Below are 16,576 nucleotides of genomic sequence, written 5' to 3' on the forward strand. Positions count from 1 at the left end.
TGATATAAGAGCTTTATCTTTCTTGCTTTTTCACTGAGGGGAGAGGCAAGGGTGGAAGGGGGCGGGGAGGAAGGAGCATCCCACAGTATGTGCAAGCACTTTATATACATGTTATCTCATTGAAAATGGGAAAAGGAGGGGCAACTAGGTGGTGCAGTGGATATAACACCGGCCCTGAAGTCAGGAGTACCTGAGTTCAAATCCGGCCTCAGACACTTAATAATTACCTAGCTATGTGGCTTTGGGCAAGCCACTTAACCCCACTGCCTTGCAAAAAAAAAGGGGGGGGGGGGAAGGAAAAAAGTGTGAAGAAAAGAAAAGAGATGTCTGTCATTAAAAAAATTTAATTTAAAATATAATAAAAAAAAAGAATTGTATCCTCTCACTCCTTCTCTCATAGTCTAATTGATTTCACTTTTGTGTGAGATTTTTTAGGAAAGAATTAAACAGAAGAACACATGGGTTTAAAGATCAAAAGAGTTCATGTGATTTGGTAGTTGAAAATGAAAAGTAAAGCTAAATGAATCAGTAGTATCAGCCGGGACAACAGCCCCCATGGGCCTCCAGAAGGATAAGTTGTCTAATGAAGGTGGAGAGGAATGAAATCTGCCTCTACCTGATTTTTCTGAGGTTGATTCTCTTGAATGCATTTCTCTGTGTTACCTGTCACCTCTCTGATTTCTGGTTCCTCATGGTGCTGGTTCCCATCATCACAATTCTCTGAGTAGAGATTTGAAGTATACACCAAAGCCCACTGAGGCACCAGGATAGAATCAGAGTTCACCTTTTTTGAATGGTGTTCCCTAACTAGGCAGAAGGACATGTTGGGCTTGTGTCCAAGTACTCCTCACCAAAGACCTTTGTGCTCTTCATCTCTTTATTCATCAATATATCTTGTTTAAAATAAACTGTCCAAGGATTGTACTAGTTATGCCTTTATCCTGTAGAATTTAACATAAAATGCCCTGTATGTTGTGAATATTAATTAAGTACAAAGGCTAAGAATTGTTACCCTATGAAAATTAGTTTTTCTGTGATACAACTCATGCAGATAACATGGTGGTCCCAGGTATTAGTCAACAGCAAGGAAAATTTTAAAACCACACTGATGAGCTTATCTTTCTGAGTATTTTATGCTACAATTAACATCAAACCCTTCCTTCACTCAGATGCTGGTGATCCCACTGAAAGATCTCAAAAAAACATTGCAAGATGGGGGTAGGAGTATTAATACCACTGGGATATTGGAGCCTGATTGGTACCCAGCTCCTGATAAGACTTAGTCTATTCAGTGCAGTCCTTTTGATCTTATAAAATCAGTATCTCAAGATCAGAGAAAGACAGCAAAGGTTTTGGTTAAGAAAGGTTTCCCTGGAAGATGACTGATGTTGTGTGAATGCTATTTCTTCTTGAAATTTTCTCTAGCTTATCTAATTAGGGAGGTTCAGGCCCCTTTGGAGCGATGGAAGGTAAATCCTCCCAGATTCTAGCTAAAGCTTCTCAAATTTCTCCAAGATTCACATGTCATTGAGAACTGGCATCCCTTGACCAAGTTAAAGGGGGTCCATTTTTGAATTACTTTGGATAAAAAAATTAGTCATTACAGCCTTCATTCTATGGAGCCCATGACCCATATATAGACCTAGGCCTGAAGATTCTTCCCTGTCACTTGGGCTGCACCTTGGTGCACACAATTCTTTTGCCTCATCTTTCTACCTTCTACAGAAAAACCATCCTTTTCAGCAAAAAAAAAGTCTTCTCTGCTTAGGGTCTTACTTGTGCCAGGCTAAACTATCCAGTGTGCATCTAAAAGCCAGTTGCTACCATTGAGCATCTGTAAACCTAACCTAGTATTCTCTTAATACATCTGATCGATACAATCAAACAAGATAGAAATGATGATCCATATATAGCATTAGCATTCAAAAATCATATTGCTGGAAAGACTTGGAAGCAATATGTCACCCGCAAGACTTTCAAAATTCACTGCTAAGGGCTTGAAAAGTAAAGGAAACCTAGGTAGAGAGGCTTGTTTATGTCCATCCTTCCTTGTTCTATTAACGTGTGACATCCCAACACAGATGTGTTGGAAACCATCTGGCAAAAACAATTTCATAAATTGAAAATTACTAAGCAATAATTTAAAAACTTCATATAGAGTTTCACTGAGATTTCCTTCCTAAAATTAGATGGGAGAGTCAGGAGGAAGATGTGAGAAGGAAAAAAAGGGGAAAAGGACTCATACTGGTACTTGGACCATATTTAGATGCGTCCTCTTAGATGTTGGCCTTTCCCTTCTAATATTTTATTCCTCCAAATTTTATTCAATATGAAACAAATTGCTATAGATTTCATTAGAAATGTTGACAATATCCATGAGCAAGTCTAGCTCTAAATTGAAATCAATGGCTGACCCAGTATCAGGGAAGCAAAATGTCTCTGTCACCTTCATCTCTTGTAGGTCGGGCAGATTGTTCACCAAGGAAGATCAAGGTAATTTCTTCAAAGCACGGCAGGCACAATCTTAGGTGACAGGTGAACATAACCCTAGAATTCCCTCCCTTACTGGTAATGTCTCCATGAAAATTGATGGAAATTTCAGAGCCATGAAATATCCAAGACTACATGGCCTTCACAACATGGAAATTTTTCTGTTAGCTCAGGGTGGTATAGCATATGGACACGGATCTTGGCTAGCACTACTTCTCTCTCATTAAAAAGGTGTTTATAGTTGACATTTTGGTTCTTCTTTGATCTCAATATCTTGGCAATGATTGCTGCTACAGATACAGCCAAGGCTAGAAAGCTGTCCTAATACTTTAAAAACACCACTGTAAATTAATCTGTATTGAGTGAAAGATGCGAAATGACCACTGATTATCATCGTGTGATAGTATAGAGCTAATTTAAGAGCTAGAAAAGGTTGCTATCTGGGGTGGCTAGGTGGCGCAGTGGATAGGGAACTGGCCCTAGAATCAGGAGTACCTGGGTTCAGATCTGGTCTCAGATGCTTAATAATTGCCTAGCCTAGCCATGTGGCCTTGGGCAAGCCACTTAATCCCATTTGCCTTGCAAAAAAAAAAAAAAAGCTTGCTATCCCACCTTTCTAGCAAAGTAATTGCATCCTCAGACTGGTTTCAGTTACCAACTTCACAGAAAGTGGGAGCTCCAATGCTTGAACAAAGAACTAGAGTGAGTTTTCTAAATTATACAGAACTTTAGTTGTCACAAATCTGTTATTAAATGTTAGGCATGAAATTCTTACAATCCCAGAATCTGATCTGACTTTGACCCACAACATTTGTTCAGAAAAGAAGCCTTGAGCTCCTACTGGCCAACTGAAGCATCCTCTAGAGATGTTTGTGACATACCCATCAAGAATGGACTCCCGACAGCAGTAGAGGTTGTCAAACTTCTGTTTGGTGACTGAGTCATTGACATTCATGGCTGGCACACACAGTTTCCCAGCCTTGGATAACTGGTACAGCCTGTGAGGAGAGAGAGACAGAGAGAAACAAGAGCTGCTGATATACTGCAGAGTGCTACATCCTGAGTCATTCCTACTTTGTGCCTTTTTGTTGCACTTATTATTATTGTTTTCTTTATCCATATCCCACTGCCATGCTGAGAGCTCCTTCTGGACAGGGAGGACAACTTAGCCATTTGTGTCTGTGCCTCAGTATCTGGCACAGAATCTTACAAAAATGTTTAATGAATGAGGGAATTCATAACCAGGAGATCAAAGTGAACAAGGAACTTATTTGTAATAACAAAATGAATCAAAAACAATAAAGATTTCCATTTCCACAACAGTTTTATCATCCCTAGGACTGAAATAGTATGGAGTCACTTAGAATTTTACATGATCCAAAAAGTGGTAATTTTTTTGATAAGCTGTGGTACCATACTGAAGTTACTGCTCCATGGCTTTTGTTTCAGATTATGCTCTTTATAACTGAAATACAATGAGCAGAAGTGACCCCCAAGCCCCCCTCCAAACAAGTCTATTCCTCTTCTGAGGAAGAGAAAATAGGAACTCTGATTTCTCAGTTATTAAGGGAATTTGGTTCTGGCATCAGATCATAGCTGAGAACCTACAGTCAAATTATTTTACTTCTCCAAAAACTATCTGTAAAATTGGATTAATAACCTTTACATTTCTTTTTTTTTTTTTATGTTTTTACAAGGCAAATGGGGTTAAGTGGCTTGCCCAAGGCCACACAGCTAGGTAATTATTAAGTGTCTGAGACCGGATTTGAACCCAGGTACTCCTGACTCCAGGGCTGGTGCTTTTATCCACTGCGCCACCTAACCGCCCCACCTTTACATTTCTTTAACTTCAGCACAGGGTGACTGAAGAACACTGTGAACCTCAAATGTGAATTATTATCATTGCATTATCTAGAATTATAATACAAAGCTAAACAATAATTGTGAACAGAAATCCAAGGAGGAAAATTTTAAGTTATATCAACTGGGAACCGTGAGGATGATTTTGTCTCCTTTGGATTTATGTTATCAAATCTAAAAACAGAAGTTTAAATAGTTGATCAAACAGCATTTTTTTCACTACTTCCAGTGGTCCAGGCACAGGGAACAAAAGGCAAAAGCATAGTTTCTGCCCTCAAGGAGAGAATATGCAAATAACTCTACATATTAGACTCATAAAGTGTAACTAGAAGGGGATCTCTGAGGGAAGACAGTAATAGGGAAAAGTCTAAAATTGTCTCTGGCAGAAGCTGAGTCTAAAAGACCAGAGGTGGGAGGTAAGAAGGAATAGCCTTCCAGGTTTCTGGAACAGTTAATGAAAAGGCCCAAGGGAAATAGGAAAGGATAAAGTTCAGCTACAAGTCCAATAAAAATGTAGAGGAGTATACTAGAAAAGGACCCAGAAGCTATATTGCTGAGGGCTTCGGATGCCATAAAGAACATCTGACATTTGATCATGGTGGTAATGCAGGAGCCACTGGCATTTTCTGAGGAAAGGGTACATAGTTAGACTTGTACTTTAGAAAAATCATTTTAAATTGAGTTGAATTGAAGAGAAACTGGAGTAGTGAGAGGCTTGAGGAAAGAAGACAAAGGTGGAATCACCTATAATAGCCCTGACTTGAGAGGATAAGGAGCTGTACCAGGGTAGTGATGATGTGTGTAGAGAGAAAGAAAAGTAAATGAGAAATGCTGTGAAGGTAGAAATGATAAGATTTGACAATCTATTGGATACGAGAGGGGAGAATGAAAATGAGTTGAGGATGACAACCTGAGTGACTGAGAGATAACAATGCTCTCAACAGTAACAAGAAAGTTTAGAGGGAAAGGTTAACTTGACCAATTTGGCTCTAAAGGTAAAATAAAAATAATAACTTTTTACAAATAATTATTAGGTTCCAGTTTCCAGCATGGAAGAGCTGACATTTCCATTGCATTTTATGACTTACAAAGTGCCTTCTTCATAATAATTTTGTGAGATAAGTACTATAATTATTATCACCCCTTTTCAGATGGGAAAAACTATGGTTTACTGAGGTTCAATGATCTGTCTGAAGTTACAATCAAATATATGACAGAGTTGGACCTGAACTAGGGTGTTCCACCTACCATATTCTTTCCATTATAGCACCCTAAGATGGCTAAAAGAGAAGAATCTAAGCTATCTAAAGCAGATGTTCCCATGATTCTTACCTGTGAACTCCTGTAACACTCTCTTCTACTATTCCCTTGATTTTCTTAAACATGTTGGGATACTTCTTGTAAATCCAATGGGTTAGGTCCCCTCCATCATCCAAGATCTGCAATAATAAGGACCAATAGTAATTTACACTTCATTTTTATAAGAGCTTGAGTTTACCCCTGTTTCTTTAGGACATGATCATGCTGGAACATGACTTATTTATTGATTTTCCAATTCTTCAGATTGGTTACAGAAATCATCTTCACTGGGTGTAGTCAGACTTGCAGTCAATATTAAAAACCCTACCCAAAAACTCTAATAAATACATTGGAATAAATTCCATAATGGCATAATGGGTCAAAGTAAAATGCTTTTCCATATGGCAATTTTCTACACATCAAGACCACGTCAAAAATCCAAATGATAAATTTCTTATGGTTAATGGTTAATTGAGAGTTGACACTAAAAAGAAGTAAGGATCTAAAAAGAAGGCACCCTAGCTGCCTTTAAAAAGTTTAAGATACCAGGGTACTAGGAGAACTTGTCAATATGATTATTGAGTTAATATTAGCAATATTTGAGAGTATATAGAGATGCAAGAGGTACTTTAGGGCTGGAAGAGAGTAAATGTTCTCAATTTCTGAAAAAATAAAGATAGTGGAGTGTACTAGCAAACAATAGGCCTGTTGAGTCAATTCCTAAGAAAACTGTAAAATATATTTACTGCTAAAGAGATAGTTAGTTAACATCTGAAGCAGAAAGTGGTATAAAGACACATGATTTCCTCAAAAATAGGTGCTATCAGACAAACCTTTCTTTCTTTTTTTTGACAGTGTTCATACACCAGTAGATGAAAGGAGTGATATAAAGTAGTAAGTTTCCCTCATTTTTTTTTTTAATTTTAAAGTTTTGTTATTCTGAACATGACAAGCACTAGCAAAACATTCCTGTTTCTATTGAGATCACTACTGTTCTCTCAATTCACACAGGTTTCATCCCATGTGTGTCATCCTCAACTCCTTATTTGTATTCGCTCCTCACAAATTCCAAAACTTATTAGGGAAACATGAAAATTTCCATAGAGAATGGAGAAAAAAAAAAAAGGATTATAACTTGATTTTATAATTTTTCTTGATCACCACAATTACTAGCATCCCTTCCCTTCCCTTTCCTCACTGTAATTTTCTTTCCCAGTTAATTCTTTCCCTTCTCATTTTAACTTCACTGATGACTGTTTCAAAGCTTTTCAATTTTTTTACTTACCTTCTCCTGACAGGTAACTACTTTTATAGTCCAGCAGGATCTAGCCTCTCTTTTAATTTACCAACAACATTGTCAAGTATCCAATGTCTTCCTGTACCCCTAGAGGACAGGCTACCCAACCTCACTATTACTGATCCTCCATATTACTTAATTCTCGTGTTATTTCTCTATTTTCTTTAAGTGAAAGAAAAGTTGCCTGAGGGAAAAATGGTGAATAATGGGATCCAAGTCAGAATTCACATCAATTTTTTTTATTAGTTCCATATTAAAAATTAATGCTTCCTTTTCATGCATAGGCATACGGTTCCCTAAGGAAACTGGAAGTTTTTTTTGACACTTCTCTTTCCCTTTCTATATTTGATATTATTTCTGGGTTTTTCCTTATATTCTCTATTTTCGAAACACCCATTCAAATAAAAGACTAAAATAATGAAATAGAAACACTGGATTACAGATTCCTATCTTTTCCCTTCAATTTTTATATTTCCCTGGGTTCACAAAGGGTTCCTGCCTTTCTTAATCGTTGATGAATTTAACTGAGAACTGAACATATTCTGATTGCAAAAAAATTTTTAATGACTTTATAGAAATCTTCAAGAAGGTAGAAACCAAGAAAAACCACTAGTCCTTGAGAAAACTCAAAGCCTCAGATGTAAGGTCATATTTTCTTTGAGTAAAGACTTCACTGACCTTATCTTATTTTACACAGTTTTATAAATATTCTGATATAAACTTATATTTTTCCCTTAGTTGGTGGTTAGAATTATAACTTTCTTCCTTGGGAAAAATCCTGTATCTTTTATTTGTCCTACACTCTTTCCTGTCATTGTCAAATTCCTTGTTAGTATAAGTTTGGCTAAAATTCCTAAGGATTTTAAGTTATTCACTCTAACCTATAAAAAAAATTACATCTTGAATTGGCACAATGGGGCATGAATTCAGATAATTACATACTGCCCATAGAAGAAGGATGGGAAATAGGAAGACTAAATTAGAATTTACCAATAAATACAGGACGCTGCGCTATCCCTTTAGTCTCAGTTCTTCTAATTTATAGCTCCTTTAATCCTGTACACAACATTTTCTGTATTTTGAGGCAGATCAAACAAGAGGCATAGTGCATAGAGAAGTGTGCCCAAAGTTAGGAAGAATAGAATTCAAGTCCAGCTTTTAATACTTATTACTTGTGTGATCATAGGTAAATTATTTTAACCTCTCTCTCTCTCTCTCTCTCTCAGTTTCCTCAAATGTAAAATGGGGAAAACCCTTCAAGGGTTGTTGAAAGGATTAATTGCAATAATATTTGTAAACTAGTGCTTAATAAATGCTTATTCCCTTCCCCTCTGGGGTTCAGATAATCTCTCCTCTCAACAGGAGAGGAGAGTGTGTGTGCTGTGACTTCCTCTTTAGACTCCTTTGTCTGTCTTTGTCATATTCTACTATGCCATTTGCCTCTAAGTCTCTACTCCTCTTTAAGCAGAAGAGTCAGGTCACTTTTACAATGGTGGTGGTGGTGTTGAATGTAGAGGAGTGAAATTGAACTATCTTGAAGGTTTTGTGAAGAAATTCAATCTCTAGGCCATGGAGAGAGGGCTCCCAATGGTCAGGTCTTTTGGGGAAGCTGTTTCACTACTCCCCTTTGTAATATGGAATATTTGAGACTTGGGGAAATTTGCACCAGTGGCTAATACAAATGCCCCAAAACAGATGACCTGTTTCTCTTGTCATCTTCTATTTGAAAAATTTTTTCATCAATACCAATCAAGGCACTTTGCACTTTGAGGGTAAGACTCTGCATTAGAAGATGCAAAATCACTGGAAAGAACTCAGGTAAACTGTCACTGGTAATAACAACAACAACAACAACAACAATAATAATAGCTAATGTTTAAATTGAGCTTACTTGGTGCTGGGCTGCCTTCTACAGGCCCTGTGCTGAGCTCTTGACATTTACTATCACTTCTGGTCCTCACAACAACCCCAGGAGAAAGGTGCTAATGTGATCCCCATTTTACAGAGGAGGAAACTGAGCCAAAATAGAGGTGAAGCAATTTGCCCACAGTCATATGGTAAGTGTCTAAAGCTAATTTTGAAGACAGGTATTCATGAGACTGAACTCTAGACCCTGTGCTCTCTCCACTGTACCACCTACTGCCCCTACACTTTTCTTAATGAAACTCAACTACCAATAACTGGCCTATCTGGAAGAAAACAAAGTAAGAACTTTCCAGCCAAGCCTTAGAACTGTGTTTTGGTTCCATTTGACCAGGTCCCACTCAATTGTTAGCCACCCTATCCCTGCAGAGCTATGATCTCACCCACCATGTTGGGCTGCCACCCTTCTACATTCACACAGCGGTCAATGCACCACCAGAAGTCATCTTCTGATTCTCCTTTCCATGCAAAGACAGGAAATCCTGAGGAAAAGGACAGGAAACACTATTAAGGATTTAAGTGGAACCTAAAGTATATTTTTTTAGGTTTTTTTTTTTTTGCAAGGCAACGGGGTTAAGTGGCTTGCCCAAGGCCACACAGCTAGCTAATTATTATGTGTCTGAGGCCGGATTTGAACTCAGGTACTGCTGACTCCAGGGCCGGTGCTCTATCCACTGTACCACCTAGCTGCCTCGAACCTAAAGTATTGACAGGAGGTCCTAATATTCCTGAGATCTCGGGCCTGGCTCTCAGACTACCCACAGATGGAGCCCTTGGAGGTTCTACTCTTTTCTCAGGTCATTTCTTCAATGTCTTTGAAGGGATATCCTGCCTCTTCAGGGGCATTTCTGCTTTCATATGCCTAAAGAGGAAAGTGATCCAAAATGTAGCTGAATTTTCCTTTAAGCTGAATGGTATGGCAAAAAAGGGAGCAGCTAGGTGGCGCAGTGGATAGAGCACTGGTCCTGGAATCAGGAGGATCTGAGTTTGGATCCAGCCTCAGACACTTTATAATTGCCTAGCTATGTGACCTTTGCAAGTCACTTAATCTCATTACTTTAAATAAATAAAAAAAAATTTTTAAATGGTATGACAAAGAGAACAAATCAGAGAGAAGTACCTAACCTTCCCTTCAAATTGCATTGACTCCTCCACAAACAGACCTTGAACTTCATTTTTTCTGTGCTTCTGCTTGGATCTTCCCCTTGTCTAGAGTGCTCCTCATCCATCTCTATACTTATCAAACATTCCATCCTTTAAGGCCCAACTCAAGGGGCCTTCCAGATCATCACAAACACAATGAACTTTTCTGACAATTTCACTACACACCTTTCTTAGGATATTTATCACATATTTGTCATATTAGTTATTTGGGTATCAAATTATCTCACTCATTAGATTTCAAATTACTTAAATGTGGCTACTTCTATCTGATTCAACTTTACACAATCAACAGTATCTTTAATCTGATGTTATGAATTCAGCGAGGCTATACTAACACAAAAGAATTTACACTGGAAGAGATCTTAGAAACAATATAATCAAATCCTTCATTTTATAGATTTTATAGGTCAAACAGGTCAAATGAGTAGAGAACTAAGATTAGAATGACAGTCTGACTCTAAATTCAGACTCTTTCCACCATGCCAAAAGCCTCTAGGTGATGGAAGGAAAAAAAGTGCTACAACTATTTTTTAATGAAGGCAAAAGAAATGACCAGATTTCAGAAGGTTTACAAAGTCAGCCACCTCTCACAAGCACCCAGGTAAGTCTGTGGAGTACTGGTCCATTCTGCAACCCCAAAGGGTCACCAATTGAGGCTAGAAGTCAAATGAATCTAAGAACCCAAATTTAATTAATTTCCCATTTCTTCTAGGGACTAAAAAATGGAGGTTGTGATCAAATATTAATTTTTCAGGTTGGTCTCTTAATTGCTGAGGAAAAACCACTGAATTTTAAATGAATTCAAATTACTTCTAGGAAAATTGGCAGGAATAGCATTGCATCATTTTGGTAGTTGACTTCCCAGTCTACCTCTCCTTCTGGGGAAGGCATCTGTAATATGTTTCTTTAAAGAGGAACAATGTATGGTTTTTATAAATGAACTAACAAGAACTTGTCAAAGCAACTAAGTACTATAGTAACTAATAATACAGTAAAGAACAATCTTCAATAACAGTTACACATTAGAGAATTGTATAGTAACAACTTAACTTCAGTATAACTGATGGGAGAGAAGCAAAAATGAAAGTAAGATCAGAAAAAAATCTGCAAGTATTTATGCTACCCGGGGAAAGAAATTCTACAAAGGGTAAGATTTAAAACAGTTTCATGGAAATAAATGTTAAGTTTACTGGCAGATTCTGGTAAAGCACTTCTATTATTAAACATATGAACACCTGTTCTCCATTACTCCCCCCATTCCACCTCCCCTAAGGTCCCCCTTTGTATAAAGCACAGAGAAAGGCAAATTTTCCTACCACTTTCTGCAAGGGCAGCAGCCACTTCATTGAGGGTAGAGTAGATATTGCAGGCAGCCCATCGACACTGAGCCCCTAAAGCACTCAGCGTTTCCATAAGAACCTACATTAAGGAGGGAAAAGAAACAGAGTGTGATTGAGGTGGGCTCCAAAAGCAAATGGCCAAGGAGGAAGGAAGGCTGCTAGAGCTAAGAGTTTTCTCTCAGAAACAAAAGTGTTACTGAAAAGGTATTCTAAATTCCTCCACCACCTCTGCTGCTAGAAGATCCTCAGTTTTGCTGTGTTGAGAATCTCTGAGACTTGTCTACAAAAGCATTAGGAACCAATTTGAAAAAATGAATAGAATTGTCTGAATGGCTATGATCAGGGCAATATCAAGTGTAAGGGTTCAAAGTAGGAGAGAAAGGGGAAGAACAGGAAGGAGAGAAGGAATGGAGGAGGAGCAGCCTTTTATCCCTACATTGATAGGGACATTCCCTGGAGTTTTTCCCAATTCATTTGTATTTCAATAAGGAAAAAGGCTTTTAATTTATATATTACATTAACCATGGTTCAAGGTACTCTCTATTCTATAAAATAAAAAAGAAACTTGAGCATGCAGGGGGTACCTAACTCCAAGTCTATAATCCAGACCAGGGGATCTTAACCTCAGATATGTGAACTTTTGTTGTGAAATATTTTCAGAAATATATTTTAATGTAACTGGTTTCCTTTTTAATTTTAAATATTTTATTTTACATATTTAAAAACATTCTGAGAAAACCTCATTTCTCAGGTTTCTAAAGGCTTCGTTTAGACTGCCAAGAGTCCATGACACAAGAAAGATTATGAACTCTTTGTCATTCTGGCAATATTGGAGATACAGCTCCACAGATGACCCAATTCTAATAATGCTAAGTAAGAGATTCCAGACCATTCTTTGGTAGAACATGTCCTACTTCTGTAGAGAGAAGAGACTCACCGCCGTCTGAGCAGTGATGTGAGTGCAGCCCACAATCTTGGCTCCAGCCAAAGGCTTTTCTCCCTGAGCTCTCTTCCTCAAAGCCATCAGTGCTGGCATCTCTGGAGGGGATCAAAACATAGCACAGTGAGAAAAGAAGAAAGAATTTGAAAAGGAGAAAAAAAAATCTGAGCCTTTGATAAAATTCCATCAGACAACAAGCCCTTTTGAAGCATTTACTGTGAATCAGGAATGGTGTTCACACTGTGTGGCAGTGCTGGCTCACAAGGAGCTAACATTCTCCTAGGCAGAGATCACATGTTCATAAGTAAACAAATACAGAATTAATACCAAGAGAGTTGGAGGAAGGATACCAGTAACAAAGAAGTCAAGTCTTTTAGAAAAAAATAACCCAGGGCAGCTTAGGTGGCCCAGTAGATAGAACACTGGCCCTGGAGTTAGGAGGACCTGAGTTCAAATCCGACCTCAGACACTTAATATATGTGACCTTAGGGAAGTCACTTAACCCCAATGCCTTGCAAAATCAAAAGTGACCCAAGCTGAGCTTTGATTGGAACTAACAGGAGGGAGAGATGAGGAAAGAGAACATTCTTGGCATGGGGGATAGTGCCTAAGAAGGCAGTAGAGCTCACTAGCTCACAAGGCTCCAGAGAAAGTGAGGAGAGACTGGAACCATTCTAGGAAGGGTTTAAATGTCTGAACTGAGCTTGCATTTAATCCTATGGGCAAGAGGGAGTCACTGAAACTTCTTGAGAAGGGGGCTGATATTCAGTATTATTGAACCTGGCAACCTCAGATGAAAAGCTTAGGAATACTCCAGAGTCCTAACTCCTTTTAGCTTTTCCTCTCCTTTCTTCCTGGGGGGTAGGGGGTAGGGGGTAGGGAGAGGAGGCTCCCACTGAATGAAAATGTTCAACTTCTTCCAGAAGTGTTCTCTGAACACACATCTTTCACTACACATATTAAACTTCATTCTGACCTCCATTGGTTCCCTAAGACATAAAACAGTGGCAATAATTTGGACAAATATCAAAAGCAGACTAGAGGCATTGTATTTAGAAAGCATTTGCCTTCCTTTACCTTGCTCTGCGATCTCAATTTCTCGCCGACCAAACTCTGCCTGTTTGATGTTCTTGACACAGAAGTCACTGCTGCCCTTGGAGTTCTTCTGCTGTTTGTCCCGTGGGGAAGTTTCATCATCAGAGCTATCTGTATATGAAGCCGCTAAGAGAGAGAATTAGGAAACTTCAGGGGGAAAATACTTTTCTTCTAAGACCCCAAAGTGTGGCATCAGCCAGTGCCATTAATCAATATAGCAATGATTCCTAACCACACTGTAACCACCCAGCTCCCTGTACATGTAGACAACTGTCAGACACATAAAGGGGAAACCAGAGATGTTTCATTACTCACAGAAGAAAAACTCACCAACCCCCCCTCCCCCCAGGAGGTAGCTAAGACAGAAGAATAGGGAGTGAAAAAGGCAATTCCTCATATTGGTATTGGCTGAATGGTTCACAACCAAAAAGAGAAATGCATTATGCCCCTTATTTTATTAAACACTTTGTCCTCACAGAAAGTAAAGTGTCTCTTATTCATGAAACACAATAGTGTTTAATCAGAGACATTCTGAGTAAAGATTCAAATGCAGGATCAAGACCATTAATACTCAGGTGTCTGGAATCTCAGTCACACTTCCTTGGCTATTACTTGGACAGCAGGTCTAGTTGCAATGCAAAGTCCAATACAAATAAGCTAGAAAAGAAATGATCCCTGACACATTCAGTGTTATGCAAAAAAAGGGCTCAACAGGCACCACTCCCTCTCATGAAATAATAATTAAAAGACATGCTTATTGATTGGCACCAACAGCATAGGAATCAAGGTGCTGACCTCATGTTACCCTCATGCTAACCTCAGTTTATTCTGGATAAAGGTATTCTAGATATATTCACTGAGAGATTTCTTCTGTAATTGATTTTTTTTTTTGGTGGAGAAGAGAAAATGAGGAGAGTAAAGAAGGTCTGGAACTATGATTACATCAATTTTATATCTGAAAATTCCTTTGAGTAACCCAGAACAGTAATGCTGAAAGTATAAGGAAGTTGCCTAGGACAGGTGAAATGACACCCCCCCCCCCCCCGCCAGTCCCCTGACCAGAGACATACTGCAGTATGTTAGTGGAATAAAACCTTAAGTACTAACAGTTATAAGGTTCTAGAACAGAAGTTCTAAACCTTTTTGTGTCACAGACCCCTCTGACAGTCTGATAAATCCCAAGAATCTCATCTCAGAATGTTTTTAAATACAAAAACGAGATACACAGGACAATAAGGGAAACCAATTAAATTGAAAAGTAATTATCGATTTTATTTTTAAGTTCAGACTCCAGGTAAGAACTAGTTTCTATAGGCATCATGGTATAATAGCTTTAAAGACTACAGCCTGGCAGAATACCTGGATTCTAGTAATGGCTACATTATTAATTAGCTACATGACTCTGGGCAAGTCTTTTAAGCTCTTTGGATTTCAGCAAATTTGTCTATAAAATGAAGAGTTTGAATGAGATGATTTCTTCGGTCCTGCTGAGCTGGAAGATTCTATTTCCTATGAATGAAAAAGGAACTGTATATCTATTATGCTAACCAACAGCTTGTTCCTTATAGCTTTCTTTGCTTGACTTCTAACAGCCTAGATAGTGGAAACTTGGGTTTTTAAGATATTGAACTTGGGTCTTCATGATATAAAGTCTGGTCACCCTATCTGCAGAACAGATGCTGGAGGGGAAAGAAAGATAAAAATTCCTTAGAACTTTTGACTACTGATTATGCAGATGGTGTTAGTGGTTTTAAAAGTCTTCTTAAGGTTTTCTATTCTTGTTAGTCATTTGTTAAATGGCTTCACATAACTTATTCCTTCCCTACTCAGGGTACCTATGTCACTGGAGTTAGCTTCTTCCTAGATAGCCCTCAAGAGTCTATGTGGCACTATATTGCTTCCCAAAGGGATAAGTGGCATGGTGGAGAGGAAAGGAGAGTTGTAAAAGCCTGGGATTCTTTGGGTCTATGAGACTTTAATCCGATTATACCCAGAGTATTAAGGTACTGTTGGAATTTCTGTTCAGAGGATTCATCCCTTGTTAGGCTAAGGAAGGCAAGTCTGACCCTGCCCGACTGAATCATGCTAGGCAGTCCAAAAGATCTGGGCAGCAGGGGGTCAAGCATCCTTTCCAGGACTGGAACGCTGCCCTGGAACAAAGTCCCACACAAGGCAATGAGAATGATTCTGCACACCAAGGGTGGTGAGGGGATTAGCAGGTCCCAAATGAGACTTTTTCTTCTTGGAAGGAGCTAATCTGGACAAAAAGTTTGAAAACCGCCCCCCTCCTCCCCTCCCTCCTTTCACCTTTCTTGGGTGAGTGAGAGCTCAAAGTACCTTTGGCAACAGAACTTCCAAAGAACTGCTTGAGGGCAGTCATCTGTCTGGCAGATCAAAGCTCAAAAGCAGTTTATGACTGAGAGGTCTGCCTCACCTGGGAGGAGGTGGCTAATAGCTTTCCCTTCCCAGCAACCCAGAACCACAAGTACAATAATGCAATTAGCATTACTGAATTATTATGGCATTATTAGAATCAGACATTCTACACTTCCCAAAGTACTTCTCAGGGTCACCATTTTAGAATTGGAAAGTACCTTCAAAGTACCTATCTAATCTACCTCCCTCACTTTTCCTTGTTTCCTTTTTTTTTTAACAATCAAGGAAACTCAGAATCAAAAAGGTTATGTGTAAGATCTATTTATCACACATACATTAAATGTCAGGAGTTATGATTTTAACCAAGTCTTCCTGATTCTGAACTAGGAATTCTCTTTCCTATTAAAAATTATTACTTCATTTATGGTTGAAGATATTAATTTTATATCATGTAAAACCTTAAGTAATAACAGTTATAAAGTTCTAGAACAGAGGTTCTGAACCTATTTTTGTGTGTCACAGAACCTTTTGACAGTCTGATAAATCCTGAAGACCTCATCTCAGAATCTTTTTAAATACATAAAATGAAATTCATAGTACAATAAGGGAAACCAATTATACTGAAATGCAATTATCAATTTTATTTTTAAGTTCACAGACTCCAGGTAAGAACTAGTTTCTATAGGCATCATGGTATAATAGCTTTAAAAACTACAGCTTGGCCGAATACCTGGATTCTAGTAATGGCTACATTATTAAATAGCTACATGACTCTGGGCAAGTCTTTTAAGC

At 38.4% G+C, this 16,576-nt stretch overlaps 1 protein-coding gene across 9 annotated transcripts in view; it reads right to left on the minus strand.

Annotated features, from left to right (window-relative positions):
- AHCYL2 (adenosylhomocysteinase like 2) overlaps window positions 1-16,576 on the minus strand; it is a 151,869-nt gene that overhangs the window by 14,486 nt on the left and 120,807 nt on the right. For all 9 annotated transcript variants that reach the window (XM_074193718.1, XM_074193716.1, XM_074193723.1 and 6 more), the window contains exons 3-8: window positions 13,391-13,534; window positions 12,311-12,411; window positions 11,350-11,452; window positions 9,257-9,351; window positions 5,683-5,789; window positions 3,372-3,488 (exon numbers count right to left, since the gene is read on the minus strand). In XM_074193718.1, the coding sequence (XP_074049819.1) occupies window positions 3,372-3,488; window positions 5,683-5,789; window positions 9,257-9,351; window positions 11,350-11,452; window positions 12,311-12,411; window positions 13,391-13,534 (667 nt within the window). The remainder of the gene's footprint in view (window positions 1-3,371; window positions 3,489-5,682; window positions 5,790-9,256; window positions 9,352-11,349; window positions 11,453-12,310; window positions 12,412-13,390; window positions 13,535-16,576) is intronic.

Source organism: Macrotis lagotis, chromosome 7, assembly GCF_037893015.1.
Source record: "Macrotis lagotis isolate mMagLag1 chromosome 7, bilby.v1.9.chrom.fasta, whole genome shotgun sequence".
In the NCBI taxonomy this organism is placed as follows: domain Eukaryota; kingdom Metazoa; phylum Chordata; class Mammalia; order Peramelemorphia; family Peramelidae; genus Macrotis; species Macrotis lagotis.